We start from the raw sequence: 15,091 nt of genomic DNA, 5'->3' as shown, positions 1-15,091 counted from the left end.
ATTGATGCATACTCAGACAAATTTTCAATTTAAGATAAAAGGTGTGAAAAACTAAAAAAGATCATGCTAACGTTGCAGGCTAAATAATAGTCCTGCCTTAACAGATGCCACAACACTAACAGGAGATATAAGGCTGTCAATAAAACTGATTTGCGCAAACCCACCCTGTCTTAAGAAAATATCTCAGGCAAAACCATATACTGTAAAAAACAAAACAAAACAAAAAACACCCACGGCTAAGTTAACACATAGTGCCTGGCGCTTTTGTGACCCCTAATTGTGGGACCAGCCCATGAGGCGAGCAGAAGCAGTTACGCAGTTAACGTTCCATTGCCTAGTAGCGTATCTAACGTTACCTACCTATAAATAAAAGGCGTATTTTCAGCTTTTGTCTCGGTTTAAGTTGAACATTTGTTGTCATAGTCATTAATCACACTTTAAAGCCATCTAAATTGTTATTGTTTTTTTAAGAACAGCGCAGTTGTTGAATGCACCCCACTCCTTCCTGCGAATGTGTGTACCTCCAGGAATTGGAAAGGTTTTTGCTATGTTCTCCGTGCTTTTATAGTTATGGATACTCTAGTTCAGTCCCGTAACGACAGCCCACTAGCTGCACACTAGCTGTAAGTGACGTGCTTTTAGTTTTAGAGTTGCATTTTAGGTACCATAGCGTAAGGTAAGGTAGATAGTGTTTCGGTTATCTTAAGCACAACCAACTGAAACAGCATCATCAGACGCTAACTAGCTATTGTAGCAAGCGTACTGTAACCACGGAAACAATAACGTATAGAACACGAACGCTTATGGCTTGGTTAAAGTTACATCCACAAACTGTCATTGATTGTTTGTAAAATTAAAGAGAATGGCTGATGAACTCGCAATGACAAAAACACGACCCAGTTCCTCCGAGTCTCCGCCGGCTGAGTAAGTGATTTATTCTTAGCTAGCTAACGTTACTAACATTTATTTAACCCGTGGACCAGTTAAGGTAACTTAACACTAGCTAACCTAGCTTAACCTAGCTAGCTAGGTAGCTAGATGTTGATGGTACTTAACGTTATCCCACCGAACAGAACATTAGAATGAAGAAAGTATTAACTCCCATATTAACTGTGTCCTAGCTAATCTGTTAAGTCTTTTCAGGAGCCTGCTAGCAGTCCAGACAACGTTGCAAAGTATTCTCTTCAAATGTACATTCACCTTTCCAAAAATGTGTTGACATATCTTTTTTGACCAAACTTGTAGATCCCCTGAAAGCATGGGATGCACCAACAGGGGCGTGAATGCATCTCCTCCCTGTTCCTCAGATGTGTTGAGTCCCTCACAAACCGGATATGCTAAAAAGGAATTCATGAGAATGGCACCTAAAGAAAAGCTCAAACACTTTGACAGCCAGGCTCAGGCCTGTGAAGACATCCAAGAGGTGGGTACAGTATGGGTTGCACTAACAAATTCATATTACATTATTTTTTCAGTTAGTTGTGCACAGAAGATATGCTTTCACAACTTTTCCTGGAGACTTTTTACAGGGCAGATATTCATTAATCTATACCATATTTTATACAAGTGGAATGCACGCCAAGGCTGCAACTAATAATTATTACTGACAACATCCTGGCGTCCTGGTTTTGAGTCTTATCCTGGTTCGGATCGTATTCGGGATATGCTGTTTACATGGAACACGAGAGACCTGATTACTCATCCCTTTATACATGATCAGCATCTGGGTGTTTCTGATTATCTGGGTGCAGGTGTGTTTTGATTCTCCAGCATCTCAGTCACTACTTTCTTTACTAGCAGAGTATCCAGGTTTCTATCTGAGTAGCCTACTCCAGGTAGCATATCCAAATTTATCGAAACCCAGGATAAGGTCTTACAGTATACAGTTTTTGAAACCAGGATAAGATATTTACATGTGCAACATGTAACCAGATACTGCAAAAAAAAATAAAAAAACTAGGATACTTATGTGCACATAAAGGCACTTAATTGATAAGTCTTGAATATTTTTTCAACAAATCGATTATGTCTATAAAATGTCAGAGAATAGTAAAAAATGTCCATCACAATTTCCAATAGTCAAAAATGATTTCTTCAGGTAACTTGTTTTATCTGTCCAACAGGGAAAACCCAAAAGATGTTCACGTGACAGTGATATATAACATAGACAAGCAGTACATCCTCAAACCCAAGAAGCTGGAACCAGTGAATGCTTGCTATTTCTACTTGATAAATGACTTAAACAATCAATTGTAATCAAATTTGTAGCTTATATATTTTTACGTCGGTCGGTTAATCAATAAATTGACTCATCGTTTCAGCTGTACACACACCTCACATTAGAGATAAACCTGTTTTCTCAAGTTTGAAAATAATTTTTTCATTAAGCTTGACACCCAGGCAGGTGAATGATTGAAATTAGTGTCTAAATGTGAATCTAAGCTGTAATGCAGAAGTATTATTGATGTGTGTGTGCATGGTACAGTGGGCTATCAAGATAATACTGACAGCTGTTTACTGTATCTGCTCAGTTTGATGCTTGCATCCAGGACCTGGTGCGTTGTGTGGCTCTGACTAGGCTGGTGCATGGGGATGGACATCTAAAACTGGCCCAGGCACATGCCAGACTGGCTAAAGCATATTTTCAGTTCAAAGGTAATTTAAAAAAGAAATAAAATACTGTGAGTACATTGTAATTTTTAACTGCATATTATGAAATTGATTTTCAAAAAGTTGTCACTTAAAACAGATGGGCCTCCACAATCCAAATGTAAGTCTTTGAGTGATGCACCTACAATTTAGGAACCTACTGTTTTACCTAAGAAAGATGTGTTAAAAAAAGTGTATGTAGCTGCCCATGCTTTATAGTGATTAGCTACTACAGTAATACTTGTTTTTAAAGTGGTTTTACTTTGCTCTTTGCCCCAATTATGGCCATCTAGGGAAATTATTAATTGAGGATAAGGTTGAGATGATGTTCAGATTTTTAGAGTTAGCATACTGTTTAATTTACACTCTCAGTGATTGTTCTTTGTCGCCTCAGGCTGGGGACTGCAGGCCCAGGAGCACTCGGCTCTGGCCAGAAAGCACCTGCTGCCTTTCTGCCCCTCCATCTCCTCCAGCAGAGGTGAAAATCTCGAAGTTCTCATGTGTCTACTGAACGTACACCTCACACAGGGAGGCGCTTCACTGCTTACAGCCAAATATCCTTGCCATGATATATTTTACAATAATGTATGGGATTGAACAGGAACTGAAATCCACTCAAATAACAAGCTGTACAATTCCTTGACTCTTTTCAACTCTTGAGGAGGCCGAATCCTATTTTCTGGAGGCAGAACACGTTCTTGAGGAGCTTCATCAACATGGTGGCATCAACCAGGAAGAGAAGATGAAGACTGCGCTGGAAATCTCCACTGGTCTATCCAGGTTCAGTAGTGCAAAAACAATGTTTTTAGCAGCAGCAGTACAGAGCAGCTATATTGCCAAAATCAAAAAGTGAGAAATATATAAATATTTGCAGCCTATAGTAATAGCAGCTGAGTCAAATAACTTTCTGCGCTATTGCCGATTTAAAAGGTGCCAGGTCTTTCTAGAGGAGATTCAGAGTACAGCCCGGACAACTTTACATTTTCAGCTATTGTTATTATAACTAAATAATATTTGTTTTTCTCAAACTCTACTAATTTCAAAAGCAGTAGGCTACCTTACATTTCAGTTTGGCCACAAGATGGCGATATATTCTTGCAAATTCACATAAAATCTGACCCTAACCCTACCTTTCGCATGTTTTCCTGAGTGGAGGGGGTTATGCCAGTAGAAACACCATTATTTCATGTTCTCTTACAAACAACAGCTTAACAAATCAGGATTTTCATCCTGTGGTTGTCCAGTCCACTCAGCAGTCGGCGTGGGTGTGCTGTAATGATGCTTACAGACCTGCTGGGTGGGGTTTCTGCATGTCCACTCATACAGTCACTGCTCAAGCAGAGGCACACTTTCTCTAGCCACTTTTTTCTCTAGCTTTGACTCCCTCCTTAATTATAAACTCCCCTCACCACATACCACAGTAAGTAATTAGCCTTTACAGTCTGGTCTTATAGATATTGTAAAGCTCTTTAATTCTCTGTTAAGTGCCAGCTGCTTTGTTTACGTCACACCGAGTACCATTTCCATATTATTGATTTGTGTCTACCATTTTACAATGTGCTTTTTTAACCTGGTGGTGGTATTGACAACAGAGGTTCCAAGGGCAGTACTACATGCTCAGGAAAAGATTAAAGACTTAGTCGATCATGGTGGAGACACCAGGCACAGACATCAAGTGTAAGAGAGTCAGGTAGTCTGTTAAGGGAACTGTGTGCCCTGGCAACATAACAATAGCAGCCGCTTCTCATAGTTTAGATCACTGTGGGTGAAATTAGAAGCACAACCAGGAAATAAAGTATAGTCTTACCTGGGTTGAGATCACCCCACTAATGTCTTTATGTTAATTGGGATCCTGTTAATCCTTGTATGTGAAATGTATAATTTCCACACGAGTGCTTGTATCATAAGTTTTGTCAAAACAAAAAAAAATACAGGCCCGTCTCCCATCAAAACATTTGACCCTTGGATCAGTTCTTTAAACGTTTTTTCTTCGTTTTAGTGTGGAAACATTTCCAGTATTATAAATGAGTATTTCAGCAAAAGACGGTAGTTGGGTGACAATGTTTTAACAGGGGACCCCATCTTACAGGTAATCTAAGGTAAATAAACATAGGACCCAATGTTTTAAAACTCCTGTTGCCAGGTAAATACGAGCAATACTCCTGCAGCATCTACAGTAAAGAAGCCTTATCAGCAGCTGAGGTGAGCTACACTGATAGGTATTTGTAAGTGACGCCATCTTGGTCTGTTTCAGAGAGTCAGAGTTTGTTGACATAATGTGTGTAATTGAAAAAATGTGCAGACTCTGGCTGGTGTGTAAGCTTGCTAAATCTCTTTTGTTAGGTGATGACTAAGAATTTGGCATGCTTATAAAGCTCTGTCAGTCAGCACTGTTGTGATGGAGGGGAATGTTCCCACCCAAAACCTGCAACAATAAAGTAAGCTCAGCTCTCTTATAGATCCTGGTCCAAAAATTCTGCCCGGTTTTAGATTCCCACTCAAGGTGTTGTCATGAACCAGCTCAAAGTTATGACAAAAACAAGGGAGAGCACACATAATTAGAGATTAAATTACTAATGATCAGCCAGATGGATATTTGTTGTTAGGTCAATAAATCAGTTTTGTGTGTGTTCTCATATTCTCAGACTTGGCCATGGCTGCTAAGATCATTTCTTTTCTTCACTTCTTTATAACTGTTGCTGTCATAAATCTACATCTTAGTTGACAGATTTTATTTATTTAAAACATTTTAGAATGTATTTCATAACTTCCCTCTGGTTGAATGATGAATTAATGGAAACTCTTCCACAATCTCTCCACCCTTAATTATCACGTTCATGTATCATATTAATTGAAAAAAATACATCGTATTCACCAATATTGTGCAAATATTCTCTTGAGCTGTTTGTGCTGTTGAGGTAATCAATGGCCCTGTTCGCTTATCTTTATTGTATATGTAGGCTGTTCACTGGACATAGCTTAAACACACAGCGTGGCAACTTTTGGCCAAACTCCAGAGGTATTCTAATGCTTGGGATCCAGTGTCTGCTCGTATTCCTTCCAAAAAGGTAGCTCTTATTCCAGATGTAAAATTGTCTCTGATTAGTTGAGCGAAATAAAACCGGCAGGGATTTAGTCGTAAATGGCCATGATTGAGAGTCACTACCCAAAGACTGAACAGGTAGTTTAGTGTTCTTCTCCATAGTCTTTGACCCACATCTACCTGAGGCACAATAAAAAGCCTCATCAATCACAATGCCATCAGTTTAAAGCACCACACAGATTTGCTGGAGCGAGCTGTTGTGTTTCTGCCCCTCTGTTTTCACTTTGGCTTGGCCTTATTGTATCATTTTCTGAGTGAAAGCCCAGAGCAAACTTACGTCAACTATGTTCTGGAAACATTTACAAAAGAGGGCTAAGTGGCTTGCTTGGCAACACATGTACACATCCTTAATTATATTAATTCCCTGCCCTGTGGACTCTTAGTAGATTTCAGTGGGATATGGCATATTACCGTCCTGCCAGGAAGTGCGTAAGGATGCAGAGTGAATGAGAGGATAGAGGGGTATTGTCTCTGTTTGTCCATGCAGGCAGAACGGCAGGACTCAAGCCATGCTGGAATGTAGCTCTGCTTCAGCCATGCCCTAAAAGGACCTGAAGTCCTGCCTCATGATCACTTATGAACATGGCACTCCTACTCTCCATCACGGTATGTTAGGATAATCTTGGATTCACGGGAAAATTCAAAGTAATGAACAATCACAGTGTTTTTGTAACCTTTACTGCTGACATTTAACCACTGAGCAATGAATACCCAGATTCATATGGTCATGGGATGTGAGCATGCCATAATACTGTCAAGCTTAGACTTTAGGTTCCCACACAGGCTGCCCCTGCTAAAGTATACTGTATGTACTGGAAGGCATGTCGGATAAAACCTTAAACATACAGCGTTCTGTAGGTAAGTGAATTGTCATTCAGATAACCACATACAACTATACTCTGCACAGTGTGGATGTGAGAAGGGGATTCCTTTTCTGCTGTCTGACAACAATGTAGATATAGATTGTATAGTAGCGAGTGGTGCGCCTTCTGAGAAAGGCCACCCCCTTAGCTGGACAGCTGAATTCAATTGAGAGTCCATTAGATGGTTTGGAGCTGTTAGCAGAGTATCCTGATGTGATCCAGAGTCCTTGCAGTGGTTATTGCAGCCATCGTCTCATCCCCTCTCCCCACTCTCCCACCCTGTAGAAGCCCAAGCAACCCCATAGTACAGTATGAAAGGAATTGACTGTCTCTTAAAAGACCGACTGTTGTGTGCATGAGCAAAACATGAAGCCTAAGCACTTGGTAGCAACAACACATGTACAGATGGGTGAGAAATTGTTATAAATGTAGAACTCTGATCTAGATATTCATCCTTGCTATGGTGGTTTCTACTGAGACTGCAAGAGTAACCCCCTTATTTAGACCCCTTTTTAGAAGGAGAGTTTGAACACACTGCAGGAGTTATTCATCAGAGCCTGAGAGGCTGTGGTTAAAGTGAGGGGGTTAGGAGCAGTGTAACCTTCAGTCCCAGAGGAGACAGTTAGCGACTCGTGAAAGGATGCAACCAAAAACAATTAAAAGGGCAATGTGCAAGCTTTCCCTATTATAGTCTGCACTACAACTGCAGCCATCAGCCAAAAGCCTTCACCCCTCTGCAGGCTCTGGGTTTGGCTAGAGACCAAGCAGTTACTTCTGTAATGTAAAACAGGTTCATTGTAGCAGAAGTAGCAGGCTTATGGGTATATACTGTACTCTATTAATACTCTAAATGAAGAGTATTATATAGCATTGTTGTTGCAGTGTATTGCTTAAATATACTACAGCAGAGCAAACAGAGGGATGCAGAAAAACTACTTGAAGTGTACGCTCTCTAATCATTACTCTGCATTAATGCCTTACAGTGGGTACGGAAAGTATTCAGACCCCTTTACATTTTTCACTCTTTGTTTCATTGCAGCCATTTGCTAAAATCAAAAAAGTTCATTTTATTTCTCAGCACCCCATCTTGACAGAACAAAACGGAAATGTAGAATTTTTTGCAAATTTATTAAAAAAGAAAAACAAATATCACATGGTCATAAGTATTCAGACCCTTTGCTGTGACACTCATATTTAACTCACATGCTGTTCATTTCTTCTGATCCTCCTTGAGATGGTTCTACTCCTTCATTGGAGTCCTGCTGTGTTTAAGTAAACTGATTGGACTTGATTAGGAAAGGCACACACCTGTCTATATAAGACCTTACAGCTCACGGTGCATGTCAGAGCAAATGAGAATCATGAGGTCGAAGGAACTGCGCAAGGAGCTCAGAGACAGAATTGTGGCAAGGCACAGATCTGGCCAAGGTTACAAAAGAATTTCTGCAGCACTCAAGGTTCCTAAGAGCACAGTGGCCTCCATAATCCTTAAATGGAAGAAGTTTGGGACGACCAGAACTCTTCCTAGACCTGGCCGTCCAGCTAAACTGAGCAATCGTGGGAGAAGAGCCTTGGTGAGAGAGGTAAAGAAGAACCCAAAGATCACTGTGGCTGAGCTCCAGAGATGCAGTAGAGAGATGGGAGAAAGTTCCACAAAGTCAACTATCACTGCAGCCCTCCACCAGTCGGGGCTTTATGGCAGAGTGGCCTGACAGAAGCCTCTCCTCAGTGCAAGACATGAAAGCCTGCATAGAGTTTGCCAAAAAACACATGAAGGACTCCCAGACTATGAGAAATAAGATTCTCTGGTCTGATGAGACCAAGATTGAACTTTTTGGCGTTAATTCTAAGCGGTATGTGTGGAGAAAACCAGGCACTGCCCATCACCTGCCCAATACAATCCCAACAGTGAAACATGGTGGTGTGAGCATCATGCTATGGGGGAGTTTTTCAGCTGCAGGGACAGGACGACTGGTTGCAATTGAAGGAAAGATGAATGTGGCCAAGTACAGAGATATCCTCGAAGAAAACCTCATCCAGAGTGCTCAGGACCTCAGACTGGGCCGAAGGTTCACCTTCCAACAAGACAATGACCCTAAGCACACAGCTAAAATAACAAAGGAGTGGCTTCGGAACAACTCTGTGACCATTCTTGACTGGCCCAGCCAGAGCCCTGACCTAAACCCAATTGAGTATCTCTGGAGAGACCTGAAAATGGCTGTCCACCAACGTTCACCATCCAACCTGACGGAACTGGAGAGGATCTGCAAGGAAGAATGGAAGAATGAGGATCCCCAAATCCAGGTGTGAAAAATTTGTTGCATCATTCCCAAGAAGACTCATGGCTGTACTAGCTCAAAAGGGTGCTTCTACTCAATACTGAGCAAAGGGTCTGAATACGTATGACCATGTGATATTTCAGTTTTTCTTTTTTAATAAATTTGCAAAAACTTCTACATTTCTGTTTTTTTCTGTCAAGATGGGGTGCTGAGTGTACATTAATGAGAAATAAAATGAACTTTTTTGATTTTAGCAAATGGCTTCAATGAAACAAAGAGTGAAAAATTGAAAGGGGTCTGAATACTTTCCGTACCCACTGTATATAGTGGGCTGAAGTGGTTGCTGTCTTTGTGTTTGTCTGTCCGTCTCTGAGAGTCTCTCCATTTATCTGTCCTTTCTGTTCTTTAGGGTCTATAGGAGACAGAACAGACCAGAGGAGGCCTTAAGCCAGTGTGAGAAGTCTCTGCAATGGCTGAAGGACTGTGGTAAGCCAGAGAAGACCTCTTCGGTCTATAGGGACATGGCTGCCATTGAACAGGACAAAGGTCATTTGGACCAAGCCATAGAGCATCTCTCCAAGGCAAGGGGCATATCACTCACACTGCACAACGTACTGTTTACTGTAACGCATGAGGGCTTCTTGAGACGGTGCCAGGCTTTGTTGTTTGGTAATGTTCCCACACCTCTTATTTGGTGATATGTGATCTGTCTTATTTCACGTGGGTGTTTCTGCTAGGCTCATGCCATTGCTATGAGTCACAGCCCAGAGGAGCTAGAGGGGGCTCAGATCTCCCACAGCCTGGCCCTCATCCTTTCTGCTGCAGCAGAGCCCCATCACAATGGTGAGTTTATTCAGTCACAGGCTAGGCCTGAGCAATATGTTAATTAGGATTTGAATCTCCCATTGTCTTTCTATATGTGAAATTCTTTAAGATTGAGTTATGGAAACCAGACTTAGGTATAGTAGTCTCTTTGAAGACATTCAAGTTCAGTCATGTCAGTATGATTCACCCATGTCAACTATCTCAAGGCAAATGTATGCTCCATGGTAGCTATGAAAACTAAGAAAATGAGTATGACTGTATACCATAATACACTGATTCAGCAGAAGTATACTATGTTTAAGCAATAGCAGTGTTAGTTAACATGTGTCATGTATGTGTTTTCCCCATGCTGGTGTAGACTCTGCAGGTCACTACTTTGAGCAGAGTCTGAGTGCATACAAAAACTCTGTAGGTCCACAGGATCCAGCTTTTCTCGCGGTCCAGGATGATTTCTGTCGTTTCCTCCTCCTCAGTGGCCACAAAGAGGTTACACACACACACACACACACACACACACACACACACACACACACACACTTACACATATACACACCTGTAAGAACAGTGAGACAATGCCACTACAGTGATTCCTTCCAGACAAAGAGTATCTTAGACATCATATTTTTGCTTCATGGAAACACCCTCAGAGTTTGTGATTGTCATTTATTCCACCTGCTAACCTGGGTATGGCTCTCACTACTGAAGGCAACATGTGATTTACCTATTTTCAATGTACCATTGCAGAGATGTGTGGAAATCCAGAGAGCTTCTCTCGCTACAAAGAGTTCTACTTTCGGTGACCTGAGTGCTGAGGTAGCAGACACCCTTCAGCTGATAGGAAGTATGGAGATGAGTGAGGGCAGGGTGAAGCATGCCCACAGGACCATGACAAAGGTAATAACAAGTTACAGAACACAAACACGACAACTAATGTTTGTCTTGGCTACAATTTGTAAATACGTATCAGAAAATGCTGGACAGTAGACCATGACATTGTCTCTGCCAAAGTATTTGGGAGGGTTTAATAAAAAGGCCAGCGGTCAGCGGGTGTGTCCATCTACACCATTGAGAGGCCAGTTCAAAATATACACACAAAGAGTCCCTGACATATTGAGATGAGCTATTTCCACCATCCTCCCTAAAGCTCAGTGCTATCAGAGTTGCATGCTAATCTTGGAAGGGTGCAGTGTGCAGAGCTGCCCTCCCTGGTGTAAACTATCACAGAGAGTGACTTTGTGTTTCCTCAGTCTGGATGGAGCCTGACAGATGGGCAACACAACTTTGGAAGGAGAATGGCAATGTGCTAACTGCTGTCAATTAAAGGGACACCGACCCCAATTAGTGAGGCATGCCATTATGTCCTTTGAAACAAAAGTGACATTCCTATGTCTTTCAGCACAAATGCATTGAATAAACAGCATCCCTTTAAGTATTTTTACCATGTTCCTCCTCTGTAGCTGTTACCATTTTACTTATTTCCTTATGTAATAAGTGTTTTAGTTTTACACATACAATATGACTACACATTGCCGTATGAGCTCTGTTCTGCCGCCCATCAAACATACTAAAATACACCAGTACATGGGGGTTTCTTTATACTAGTAATGACATGCCTGTAAGTAAAGAAGCCCGGTTGCTATGTTGTTTGTTATGACATCTAAGGGCAGAGGGGGTCCAAGTCCCCCTCTGAACTGACAGGGTACATCAGGGCACACTCTCTCTACAGCACGTCCCACTAGTAACCTTTCTGAAGTACCCTGACACAGAGAAGATATGTCAGGATTTTTTATTTTTTTTTCCTGTCAGCATGACACCATCTGCACTCTGATTGAGGAACTTTGTTTTTCCAAAGGAAACCTGGCTCATAGATGCAGAACATATGATCTACTACAAAAACAGAACAAGAACAATGGCACACACAGATTTGCCACTTTCCCCCTTCTTCTGTAGTGTTGCTGAAAAAGAAGGTCTTCCATTACATCAACCTTAGCAACAGTGAAAACATCCAGGCCGCCAAATGGATCTGTTCCAGATTACAGAGCGTTTTACTTTCCCTGGTGAAGAGGGAAACTTTTCGCTCCCTCTTTCTCGACTTTTAACAAAGTTCTTAGTCTTATTTATGGCGCTTGCAGAAATGAGCAGGCAGGCTTTTATCATGTCTATTACATAACTGTATATGTGTGCACGCTATGTTATCATAAACGTGTTTTTGGTTAAAAGTTTTTGGTTTGTCATGTCATATAGCTAAGCAGTCTTTGCCCATTCCTCTCATTGGATTGGACTAAACTAAATGTAGAGTGGAAAATGACTCAGGCTGCATCTTAAATGGGTTGAGTTAACTACCTCAGATTCCTGGGTTGTTGATTTGGAGTGCTTGTAATAAATCTAGCAGAATCCCCCTTGTTGACCTGACACTCTGAGTGGTCAGCACAGGTGTTATCTAAACCTTGGTTTGCAACAGTGGTTATTTTGGGATGCTTAGTGCATTCACATGTTGCTAGGAAGTGTTTATTCCCCTTTGAGTATAAGTTGCACCTCTCATATTCCACTGAGCACTAACTCTGCTGTTATTTTTTTTATTTTAAATGTTAGTGCCTGGAGATCCAGAGTTTGTTGTACGGTCCTCAGCACAAGACGACAAAAGCTACACAAAAAGCCGTGGACATGCTGGCACGGTAAATCTGCTGAACTAATTAAAACTATACTTTATATTATATTAAGACATTTGATTCTCCTGGTGATAAAATCAGTAATGAGACCATGTAATGTATGTTTTGCAGGGCACCAGAGGTAGCTGAGAGACAGAGGCAAGGTATAAGAAAAACAAAACGTCACACACTTTCAGTTGTACCATCCAGTAGCAATGATGGAAACTCAATGTCTGACTCTTAAAATGTTTTGTCAGTACAATAATCTTGCAGGTTTATACCAAGAAAGTTTTTTTTTTTTTTTTTAAGAAGTTTGTCTGTCTGTTTTGTCTGTTAGATAACACAGGCAGCTACCACTGCTGAAAATTAGCTTCAATCGCACTAGTCATGTCCACTGGCATTACATGTATGTGTGTCACTTTGTACATTAGTTGATATAAGTTCACTTTGAAGAAATACTCACACTCAGAAAACATACCAACAATAGGTTTTAATTGTGTTAAGATATGAATTAGTTTTCAAATAAGGGCTGGAACTTTTTTTTTTACCAAAACAATAATGCCATTTGTTCAATATAAATCATTATGTCAATAAAAACAATGGTGTTGGACTATCTTATCAACACTTATTGAACATTTCACTCATAAAACATCCTTTTTACATCAGTATATTTTTTGAATGCTGATGTACACATTTGTTTTTATGTTATGAAATGGCACATGGTATCCCGATTACACTGTGTACATACATATACAGTAACCTAAAAAATATTCCTTAAGATTCATTTCAATGCACTGATGTAATAGTTTTGCTGCAGTTTGCAGATAAGAATGTATGAAAATATGCTGTGTCTGGGCACTTAAAAGCAACAAGAATTTTTAATTGAGGTTTCATTTAGTAGATTTTCAAGAATGAACGTATTTATAAAAGCATGGCATTCACGCTAAACATTGCATTTCTAAATATTTCTTTAACATGATAATGCCAAGGAGCCAATCTGTGAAGACATCACTTAATAGTTACATAGTGTAAATTTTGCAACCACTTAGATAAAATGTGCAAGACATGTAACCAGACTGTAATCATAGTGGACCATTTCGGCTTCTGCAACGTGTACACAACACAACAAAACCCTAATGAACAGTCAGTGCCACTAAGCTGATGATCCAAAAATAGTCACGGTCATGGACACACTCATGTTTGAGAGCAAAGGTGAATCCTTCAAGCCAAAACTGTGATAACCAACAAATGTCTACAAGCAACAATTATCCAGACAAGACCTACTGTACATCAAAACTAGATGTGATTATATTTTCTTTAGCAACACTATCACTGAATCCTTTTTAATTCATTAAAATTCTTCTTCTTGTTTTCATTCTTTCATCTTACTGTTTGCTTTTCAAATCAACAACCCCTTTTTGGTGTTATAAGTTTAAGTGCTATAATTTACCATCTTCTTACTCGCATATTGAGATTATAATGTTCGCTGTTAGGAAGTTAGAAATAAATAATAATAGACATTTTACAAACATTACATTGACCATGTAACCTGGCTTTGGTTGTATACTAGGCATTTTTTTTTCTTCTAATTAATCAAACTGTGTTATATGACATTAGTTGTGAGTAAAGTCAAATAATCTGAAAATAACCCTATTTTGTAAATTACCTAACCACTTTTAAGTGCTACATTTACTTGCACTACACTTTCATTTTAGCATTCAAAACTTGCAAAGTTTAAGACCAATAACCATCTTTTTCTCCACTCCAACTATATATTCCCACTATATATTCTGTACACATCACTGACTACTGCTTTAAATAAACTCCTGTGTTCCACAATGCAGTATGTACTATAACCATTCCATTTGGCAGCAGTGCCCAAGTCAAAGGAAAAATTAAATCCCCAATCTGCAAACAGTTCACAGCTCATAACTCTTAACTGTCATATGTTGGCTTGCAATATATTCAACAACATGGCAGACACATGATGTGATGGGGTGTTGTGAACTGCAGAATGGGCTGTTTAAGATGAACACCACAGGTTAGAGAAATCTAGAGGGAATAAACAAACCTCTTTAAAGATTAACTGCAAGCTGTAAAAAGGTTAACACATAAAGAGCAGCACTCCATCAGTTTTCACCAGCATGGAAATTTGCTACAATATGTAGATGTTACAATCCTAAACTTAAACTAGCCCATATTAAGTTAGCCCCCAGTATTTCTAATAGTAGAACTGCCACAATTAATACATTAACATATGTGTTTAATCTGGTAATTTTAGCTAAATAACAGAATTTTGCAATTTTGAATCATGCAAGGTACACCACGTTTTAGGTGACACACTCTTAAAGGTGCTGTAGGTAGGATTAGGGGCTTTCCGACCGGAGGGATTTTTGCAGTTCTTAGAACTAAACGTTCCTAGAACACTTTTTTCGTCGTGTTCCGACAGGAAAAATGTGGGGATTTTTAAGTTCCTCTGGCCTCAGTAGCGTACTTTTTTAGCTCCTACTAAAGAGCAGGATCTTTTCCCTTTTCCTAGGTGTACTTGACTGGTCGAACTTATAAGTCACGTCCACTGCCAACTCGGAACTTGCAGACAGAGCAACAACCAACAACGGGACATTTTTAACAATTTTCCCCATCTTATTCATCATTAAATTCACTTCTGACAACGTTTTAGGTGAGAAATTAACTGTTTAGATTTCGAATATAGGCAGTCTTGCG

The 15,091-nt window shown here is 40.1% G+C and overlaps 1 protein-coding gene across 1 annotated transcript; it reads left to right on the top strand.

The window, feature by feature from the left end:
- The first annotated feature begins 390 nt into the window (after positions 1-390).
- On the top strand, positions 391-13,742 carry ttc23 (tetratricopeptide repeat domain 23). The gene is made up of 11 exons (XM_078256911.1): positions 391-924; positions 1,246-1,423; positions 2,532-2,655; positions 3,044-3,203; positions 3,304-3,429; positions 9,304-9,475; positions 9,632-9,737; positions 10,078-10,205; positions 10,464-10,613; positions 12,312-12,394; positions 12,500-13,742. Exons 1-11 carry the CDS (start codon positions 863-865, stop codon positions 12,609-12,611), a joined length of 1,401 nt encoding a protein of 466 aa, XP_078113037.1. The 5' UTR covers positions 391-862; the 3' UTR covers positions 12,612-13,742.
- Positions 13,743-15,091: the final 1,349 nt, after the last annotated feature.

This window comes from Sander vitreus, chromosome 8 (assembly GCF_031162955.1).
Source record: "Sander vitreus isolate 19-12246 chromosome 8, sanVit1, whole genome shotgun sequence".
Taxonomy (NCBI): domain Eukaryota; kingdom Metazoa; phylum Chordata; class Actinopteri; order Perciformes; family Percidae; genus Sander; species Sander vitreus.
This window is presented reverse-complemented; position numbering and strand designations above follow the sequence as displayed.